Genomic DNA, 9787 nt, shown 5'->3' on the forward strand with positions numbered 1-9787 from the left:
AGGGACAGTACACCCAGAATAGCACTGGGTCAGGAGGATATACTCACTCCTTCTGTCAGCGATCCCAGCAAAAGCACGGTGATCCGCGCTGGTGTTTGAACGAGCTGGAAATATCACGGCAGCATTTTCTCTGGCTGTTTGCATGGCCTTTTTTCCCCCCCAGTGTATTCTTTATTGTTTTTTCTCTAGATCTTGTATCTGCAGAATACACAATGCGTGCTGCTGACACTGTGCACTCTGTGTGTGTGTGTGTGTGTGTGTGTGTGTTGGCCAGCAGTTGGTGTACAGTATGCGAGCAGTACAGATGGGTGTGTGAATGTGTGTTACAATGGGAGGCAATGTCCTGCCTGCACTGTGCTGTGTGTGCTACTTTACAGCAGTGATGTCATGTCTCGCGCACTCTCACTCTCACCCTGTGTGTGTGTGTGTGTGTGTGTGTGTGTGTGTGTGTGTGTGTGTGTGTGTGTGTGTTTTCGTGTGTTGCTGTGTCCCTGATTGGGTCAGGCTGGGCTGAACCAAGATTAGGTTATAATCCTTCTGCTGGGTCTGAGGGATTCCTTGAAGCACTCCCCTTTCATCCCCTCCTCTCCTCCCTCCTTCCCTCAGTCCTTAGTTAGGTCAGCCCCCCCCAACACACACACACACACACACACACACACATTGCCCCCATTCTGTAGTTATACAACCGCGGTAATGCAGAGTAATGATGAGTGTGGGTGTTTGTATATGTATATGAGGAAAAGGGGGAGAGAGCTGAGGTTTGCTTGTGTGTGTGTGTGTGTGTGTGTGTGTGTGTGTGTGTAAAGGGAGGGTCAGAAACAAAGGAGTATAGAAAGCGAGAGTCGACAGTGAGCATATGTTAACTGCAAGATTATGTGATTATGTCTTCAGATGCTTTGTGTTTTTCTGCAGCACACAATTATGCCTGTATGTGTGTTTGTGTGTGTGTGTACATGCACGCATGGCTGTGTGTGTGTGTGTATGTGTGTGTGTGTGTGTGTGTGTGCGTGTGCGGTTGTCAGGGGGATGTTACTGGGCCTCTGTCCTGGCCCTGCACCTGTGGCCTCTCTCATTCCCTCAGCCTGACGCAATGCACTGCTACAGGACATGAGCTCATGCAGGAAACAGAGCCACACACACACACACACACACACACACATCCACACACACATATGCCAAAAGTGGAGCCGCCTGCCTCTTAAAGGGCCAGAGACACACATTCCTTGCCGCCCAGCAGCTAACACAGCTCACACACAGAAGCATAGAGAGCCCCATTCTGCTGCTGGTTCACTGAGCCGGGCCCAGACATAGTAGCCCAGATTCACCTCTCAGAGTCTCTGGAGTGTCTGTCTGCAGTGGTAATGGCGCTGCAATGTTTTTTTCAGTGCTCTTGATGAGTGCTCACATCAGAGTCGAGCCTTTGTGGAGTTCCCGGTGCAGTGTGTGAGCGCTCCATGCAAAGCCCAGCTAACCACCTCTCTCCCTCTCCCTCTTCCCTCTCGCTCTCTGCAGGAGGTTTCGCCGCCTTCTCCTCCTGTTTCCCCGGCCTGTGTGAAGGAAAGCCTGCGACGGCTCTGCCTATGAGCTTGTCCCAGCCCTGCTTGCCTGTGGCGAACGTAGGGCCAACCCGCATCCTGCCACACCTTTACCTGGGCTCACAGAAGGATGTTCTCAACAAGGTGAGTGTAGTTTCTTAGGAGCCAATTCACGCTTCACTTCAGTGTTTTTACGGCGCAAACACATCACACACGTTCTCCATGGACATCAGTCGTTTCACGGTGCTTGTGGTCAAAGTGGCTTGATGGAACAGAGGCTGAGCGGTTGCCATGGTGATGCAGTGTCCGCCATTTTACAAAAAATCCAGGAGTGCATGACTCTGCACTGAGACCCTTCATGGACCCTCCACACACACAGTCACACATGCAGTTATGTAATATCACTTTTGATGCTGCATGAGCTCGACAGGCCACAAGCATGAATTGGTTTTTAATGCATCTTTTTTATATATTTCACTGTTGAAAATTAGGGATTTATTATTGTTACCCAACATATCCAAACATGTCCTCAATGTCCTCTTTCTCTCTGTCCCCCTCGCTGTAGGATCTGATGGCTCAGAATGGTATCACGTACGTGCTGAATGCCAGCAACACCTGCCCCAAGCCAGACTTTATCAGTGAGAGCCACTTCATGCGTATCCCAGTCAATGATAACTACTGTGAGAAACTGCTCCCCTGGCTGGACAAAACCAATGAATTCATCGGTAAGAGAGGGGAAACAAACATGTAACGAGACAACAAAATGCGCTCGAACTGAATGTGATGAATGGCTTTTATGGTGCACAGTAGGAAAATAAAAATATGAATTTTCTCCAAGGCATGTGTTAAGACCACCATGAAATCCAATATTACGCTATTCAAACAGTGACAATAGGTAAATGTTCACGTGCAGGATCAGTAACAATAGTGACAGGTACAACACATCCGCTTCGATGACCCCCTGCACTCTTCTAGGAAATGGCAGTTTGCTTTCAATGGTCGATTGTCTCTAGAGAGTTGCAGCTAAAGGCCAGCCCTGTCCGGGGTGGTCTGTGTATCTGTGTACTCTGTGTGCGCTTGTGTGTATTCATACTTGTTTGTTTCCCTCCACAGACAAAGCTAAGGTGTCAAACTGCAGAGTCATTGTGCACTGCCTGGCTGGAATCTCGCGTTCGGCAACCATCGCCATTGCATACATCATGAAGACAATGGGCTTGTCATCAGATGACGCCTACAGGTACACTGTCTCCTCCTGTTTACCACCAGCTGAGCTTAGGTGTCAGCCCCAGTAAAAGGGCAACACACTGTTGAGGGAAATGCTAGACGATTGTTTCAAGCCCCCCCTCCCACTCCCCAGTCGTGAGAAATGACATTGTTAGACGGCTGCCAGGGAAGCAGCCTGTACAACAGGCTTTGCTTGGCCTTGTCTGGAGAACACTGGCACAGGATCATGTGTTGTGTAGCAGTGGAACAGTTCACACCCTGGGCCTAGTTCATCTGGGGTAATTCTGGTCTCAGATAGTCTCTCTTTTTCCCAGTATATCTATCTACGGTTCAAACCCAAGGTCTACCTTTACCACAGACAATACACCCACCCTTTTCCAGAGCAGTTTTGATTAAAGCTGCCTCTGTGGAACTAATGTTTTCTCACTCGGTTGCCTTGTTACAGGTTTGTGAAGGACCGGAGACCTTCAATATCCCCCAACTTCAACTTCCTGGGTCAGCTGCTGGAGTTTGAGAAGGGCCTGCGATTACTCCAAGCTCTGACCTCTGGCTCCGATGAGAAGAGTTCAGAGGGGAAAATTCTGCAAAAAAGCTCAGAGCTGAATGGGATCAGCACAGGTTTGGAGGTGAACGGTTACCACGGCAACTCCGAGTCATCTATGACAGAGCCACAGATCCCTCCAGAACCAAAGCTGCCGTCACCCACTTCTCTGCAGCAAGGCTTCAACGGCCTGCACCTCTCTGCAGAGAGGATCATGGACACTAACCGGCTCAAACGCTCCTTCTCCCTGGACATCAAGTCTGTCTACTCCCCCAACAGCCTCCACTGCCCTCGCCTGCCACCCACACACTCAGAGGACGTCCCTAAGCTGTGCAAGCTGGACAGCCCAGGAACAGGCACCTCCAACGGTGTCTGTCCCCAGTTTTCGCCCGTCCTAGACAGCCCCAGCTCCTCTGATTCACCCTTCCCCTCACCGGGCAGTGGGGGCAGCATCGGAGGTTTGGGGTTCGGAGGAAGTGAAGGAGTCATTCGGTCTGGTGGGTCTTCCTCTTCCAGACCCAGAAGGAAAGCCAAGCACAGCCCTGGCTCCGGCTCTGGCTGCAGCGCCAACAGTTCTCCAATCCACTCTCACCCGCACCAACCCCCCCAGACCCTGAGCCTGTCACTGGGCACCAAGAGTCCCGGCCTGGACGAGAACCTGAAAGGCTCCCTACTCCTGTCCCTACCCTCCCTGCCCACTGTTGGGTCTGGGGCCATGTGGACCAAACACAGAGACACTGTCCAGGCCACCACACCCGTCACCCCTGTCACCCCCACTGCAGACGCCCCATGGCACTTCGGGGCAGAGGAGGGCGGTAAGGGAGAAATGGAACTGGGAGGAGAAGTTGGAGGAGACGTAAGGAGGCAGGAGTCTTCAGTGAGGTTCGGGAGCAGTTCGGCATATGTGGCATTCGGGTGCAGCGAGGGTGTGCGGCTACGAGACAAATCCCAGAGGGAGAAGTCCTCGGTGCCACAGACGCAAAGAGACCACCGCGACTCACCGTTGCCGTCCGCGATGACCGTGTCCAACAGTGCAGTTGCAAACAGCAGCGGGCCTGCATCAGAGAAGCAGTTCAAGAGGCGCAGTTGTCAGATGGAGTTCGAGGAGGGAATCTCTGAGACGCGGTCCCGAGAAGAATTGGGGAAGATCGGGAAGCAGTCCAGCTTCTCTGGGAGCATGGAGATTATCGAGGTATCCTGACAGACGGTGGACCAGATCAGAGCTCGCCCTTGGGGGCAAAAATGGACCTGGTTAGAGGGAGTAGGAGAAGAGGACAAATGAGGAGGGGGGACAGAGGAGTATTTTCTTTGCTCCCCGATGGACAGTGTTAAAGACTCCAGCTGAGAGAAGGACAAACAGATTCACAAGCAGAGAGAGATAATGTGAATTGGTTAGCTAGCAAGCTAGCATGTGCATCTGGACTCGTGCTGTGCAGCCCTCTGACAGACAAACCAAGCCTCAGATGTGGTGCTGAGCAGACCGTAACCATACAGAACTATCAGACAAAGCTGAAGAAAAGTCTACAGTGGGGGGAAAAGGGGAGGGAGGGGTGGCTGTAGGTACTGAACCTAACTTCAAACTCTTCATTCGTCTGTGTCTGTCACAGATAAAAGAAATGACCCAGGGCAAGTGTCATGTCGCATCCTGTGACCCACAGAGCGCCCTTCTTTTGACGCGGGCACCGACACAAACTGTGCTCGGCTTTGGTCAAATGCAGCGCGCTTCACCGGGTTTATAGCTTGTGATTTGAATCGAGGCCTGTGTTTCCTCCTAAAAAGCTTCACCCTCAGTGTCAGCAAGCCTCAACCCCCTAGCATGGCTGTGTCTGCCCCCTCCCCCGTGGCTCTGCCTGCAACAGACTCTACATAACAACGTCAACAACAATAACAGACTCCTTAACAGCACTGTGCCCTGTTCACATCACCACAGCACAAAGCAGAGAGATCCCGCCAGCTCCCTCTCCATACCAAGGACTAACGCTACAGACGGTACTGCATCCCAAACAATGAAGGATCCTCTGTGTTTTCAGTGTGTTGATGAAACGACTTCGAGTGACCATGAAGATTCCTAGCGACGGGCAGTGTCCCCCCCCCTTCCCCGCCCCACCCCTTCCTTAAAGCACAGTGTGTGTTTTTTTCTGACATTGGCTTCCTTGTTTCCAGTGTTAACAGTGTGACAAGACTGAGGTTTTGGGGTGGTGGGGAGGGTTTGGTTTCATCGCCTCTCGATGTAGTGGAGCTCTGTACGCGCATGTATTGCTCCACTTTGCCCCTATGTACACCCCCACCCCAGCCTATACCCCCTGCCCCCCTCCCCTTTACGCTCCCAGTCACCACTGAGCATGCACCAGAAAGGCTGACTACAGACAGACAAATACTATATATACAATATGAATATATATAGCAATTTTAATGGACTTCTAATGGACTCTTTTTGTTCAGTTATAGTTTTAATTTATTGTATTGGTTCATTCTGGTAATGAGAAATAATATAATGTTTTGTGGATTTTTTTTTTCTTTTTCTTTTGTTGATTTATTATTATTATTATTATTAATATTATTATTTGCTGTATGGTATTTATGAACACACACTCATACAAATACACACATTCAACAAACTCAAGCAAGCAATATGTGCTGTTCCTTCTTTGGGGAGAGTGATGTATGTGATTTGAAATGCACTTTTTTTTTTCTGTTCCAGTTGCCATCCACTCCTGCAGTTTGTACCAAAACACCCCGGCAACGTGAAACTCCATAAGCTCTAGTGGCTCTAGTTTTTGATTGTACAAATATAGAAGCCTCTGGTTGGTGTTAAAAAAGATGGCACAGACGTCCCACTGTTAAGATCTCTAACAGGATCTCTGTTTGAGCTCCTCGGCGATGTGTGTGTGTATTTGTGGATTCATTACGTTTGAGTACTCGAATAAAGAGAGCGTGTGTGGGAGACGGAGTGGCTTAGCTCTGTCCGATCAGTCTCGTGCAAAGTAAGCCGGGATGTTAGAAGCGCTTACGCCGATTTCGTTGAGGGTTTATGTGACAACTATATGCAAACAGATGCAGGCTACTTCATAGTTTGGAGATTCAAAGACGTCCGACTCACACGAGTGTCCTCGCCGCTGGCTCCTCCGCAGCACACAGCCACACACTGAGGTAGCCGGCACGAATTCATCATCACAGTGCGTCCCCCAAAGCTGAAACAAACACCCGCACACACGTACTATACTGTATGCACTTACACACATATACTCATACATGTAAACCACAGGCCCTACACTTATACAAAGACACACACTCACACACACACCCTTTTGTTTGTTCTCAGGGGATCTTTCAGTGAGCCAAGCCCGGCACAGGGTACACAGCTGCTGGTACATCAGCACAACGCATGTCCCTAAAGCCCCCTCACTTTCCTTCTCTTTTTTTTTTTTTTTTTTTTTTTTTTTTTTGCTCTTCTTTCTTATTTTTCCAAAGCTTTGATACACACAGCGTTACAAAATGGAACGAAAAAATAAAAAATAAAACAAGAGGATCTCCGTATCCTGAGGTGGTAGAAATGAAACTTTGCTCTCCTGGTGCGAGATGGTTATTTATTTATAATGTAATATGTGATTTTTTTTTTTTTTCTTCGACCCTTGATTAGCTTTTCTCTATGGCGAACTCTGCCCTTTGACCTTGACCCTATGTGCTGCTGTAGCTAAGTTCAGATAGGTTTCCTGTGTTCAGTTCTCCCCTCTAACTGGCCCGAGGCTCAAGCAGCCTCTCTTCTCCTTTCCCTCCTTTCTATATTTTTAAGAAAAATGTTGTTATAATTATTTATGACATGTAACAAAATGATGCAGGCTGTCCCAATTGCTAAAATTGTTGGTATTGATTTATTATTATTGTTATTATTATTATCATTATTATTATTATTATATTGTGTAAATAGCAACGCATCTAAGAACATTGATGAATTTAGGTGAGTTTTTAAAAGAAAATCCTGATACCTTAGGCTGCTTGACGCAAAAATACCTCAGGTTCTATTGAAAGGCTTTTCCTTCCCCTGTACATGTTTTGTGAAAATGAGACAAAAATACAGACATGACAAAATCTGAACTCCTCTCTGCTTCTTCTTCTTCTTCTTGTGTGCTCGCATGAAGCTGAATGGGACTGGGAATTACACCTCACACACACATACACACACAGACACACATACGAGGCTTCACCAAAGCTCCCAAGTCCTGCAGTCATGGTATTGATTTTGTGTTTAACAAACTCCACTCTGACCACATAACACAACTTCATTGATTCTTTTCCCATGCAGACAATTTGAACAGCATGAATTATTTAACAGAAAAGCAATATTCAAAGCCATCGCCTAGAGAGACATGACCAGATGATCAGAAGAGCGAAAAAAGAAAGCAATTATAATGTAATTAGACTAAATTCTAACTAACACAGAGCTAAAACACACACACACACACACACACACAAAGACCAGATAATAGTCAACAAAAAGTCAGCATTTCATGACACAATTTATATGTAGGAGACGATTTTGCCTCTTCAATCCTACAGGGAGAAATTCAGAAATGCGAGGTTTTTCCGGGTTTCTGGCAATATTCTGACAGCTTTTGCTAACGACAGAAGAAATTTGCCTTTGGGTGAACCGCAGGGTTGTGACAGGGCTGTGATGCCGCCAGTGATACAGTCCCAAAAGAGACAAAGAGAGAGAGAAAGAGAGAGAGAGAGAGACCCTGAGGCAGAGCTTCACTCGGAGAAAGGCCTGTGAAAGAATATGGATATTTATATTGTTTGTGTGTGACAAGAGGAATGTCTCCCTGTTGTTCCTTCTCCTCCCTGAGATCAGATCATTGTTTGTTTAATCCCTCTACTTCCTCCTCTCTTCACTCCCAGCACTCTCTCTCTCTCAAACACACACACACACACACACTGAGATGATAAGTGTATCAGTCTTTTCTCCCATGTTTCGCCGCTCCACCTCTTCCTTATCGGGCGCAGCAGAGGGAGGGAGGCTGGTGAGGCTGGTGCTGTTTGCCCAATGATGTGATGTGTTTGAACAGCGCTTACCTCCAGGGGATGAGAGAATGAGATGAGGTAGTGGTGGGTGTGGGTGTGTGTGTGTGTGTGTGTGAGAGAGAGAGAGAGACAGACAGACAGAAAGAGAGAAAAAATCCATGAGAAAGACAGGTATTTGCCCCCAGAGAACAAATATTTCCCCAAAAAACAACCTCTTCAAATCCAGTGGCAGAGGGAGGGGGATCTACAGGGGCTTTGATTACAGAGACAGTTTTGGTTTCATGACGTCGCCGTGGAGTTTCACCTGGCACAATTAAACAACATCTTCCTGCAAAGAAAATACAGCATGTCCTGTATTCAGTGCCACCGACAAAGCCACAACAACAGGGAGCAGCGTGCTCCTCTGGGAACCGACTGATGAGGAACATGAGAAGCACCAAACATGATGGAGAATATGGATATCTCTTTAAAACACACACACACACACACACACACACACACACACACACACACATATATATATATATATATATACACATTCACATGCTAAACCAGATGGCCCTTGGCCTTTTTCACTGAGCACAATGCTTTCTTAATGAGCGTTTCACTGAATCCAATAGGAGACGGGCAGAGGTAATGGCATTACCAGCGTCTCCAGCTGAGTCCCCCTGCTTGTAAGTGTGTGTGTGTGTGTGTGTGTGTGTGTGTGTGTGTGTGTGTGTGTGTGTGTGTGTGTGCAGAGCCTGGAGCCCTTTTTTTATGGCCATCACGGGAATTCCCCCTGACAAGACCACCACGGCGATGGAATACATAATAAATTTCACCTTCCCTTTCATTCTTCCTACATATAACACATTACACGCTCTATACTTATTGTGCTGCTGTGTATCTATGGGCTGGATCACACCGGATAATCCCTCTACAATAATGCTCCCGCTGTGCGTGCATGCCTGCGGGTGTGCGGGTGTGAGTGTGTGTGTGTCTGTGTTTATTTGTTTTTCAAGGTGCCCTCAGCTCGCATTATATGGATCTGCATCTCCCACAGCAGGTCAGGTAACCTACCTGCCTGCAGCGCGTCCTCCACTGTGCTGAAGTCTGCACTTCTATGTGGGTTTCATGTTACCGGCGCACTTCTTGGGACGCCCTAAAATAGCCCGCTAAACCGATTTTCATAGCCATCAGTCCGTGTTTTAGCTTTCAGTCCTATCTTGACAGGTCGGGTATTTTAAGAGCCTCTTTAATTTACATCTTCTTTGTTTTACCGAAACAAAATATCCCATCGCCAGCATCCTATTTCTGCAGTCGGAATTGGATTGTTTTCATGCCGCATTCAATTTGGAAGGGAATCAGCACATAACAATGAATCTAAATTGTGCGTGCGTTGGAGATGGATGCACAATGTGCGTGCGTGCGTGCGTGCGTGCGTGTGTGTATCAGTGCAGAGCGTTTGTGCATGAATGCGGTGTGT

The 9787-nt window shown here is 47.9% G+C and overlaps 1 protein-coding gene across 4 annotated transcripts in view; it reads left to right on the plus strand.

The window, feature by feature from the left end:
• Positions 1 to 7395, plus strand: part of dusp8a (dual specificity phosphatase 8a) — a 50148-nt gene extending 42753 nt beyond the window's left edge. For 2 of the 4 annotated variants that reach the window (XM_030052824.1, XM_030052825.1), the window contains exons 4-7: positions 1513 to 1679; positions 2101 to 2260; positions 2649 to 2772; positions 3205 to 4501. In XM_030052824.1, the coding sequence (XP_029908684.1) occupies positions 1513 to 1679; positions 2101 to 2260; positions 2649 to 2772; positions 3205 to 4501 (1748 nt within the window). Of the gene's footprint in view, positions 1 to 1512; positions 1680 to 2100; positions 2261 to 2648; positions 2773 to 3204 lie in introns of all 4 variants that reach the window. The other 2 variants (XM_030052826.1, XM_030052827.1) reach the window with 1 other exon arrangement.
• Positions 7396 to 9787: the final 2392 nt, after the last annotated feature.

Source organism: Myripristis murdjan, chromosome 6 (genome assembly GCF_902150065.1).
Source record: "Myripristis murdjan chromosome 6, fMyrMur1.1, whole genome shotgun sequence".
Lineage (NCBI taxonomy): Eukaryota > Metazoa > Chordata > Actinopteri > Holocentriformes > Holocentridae > Myripristis > Myripristis murdjan.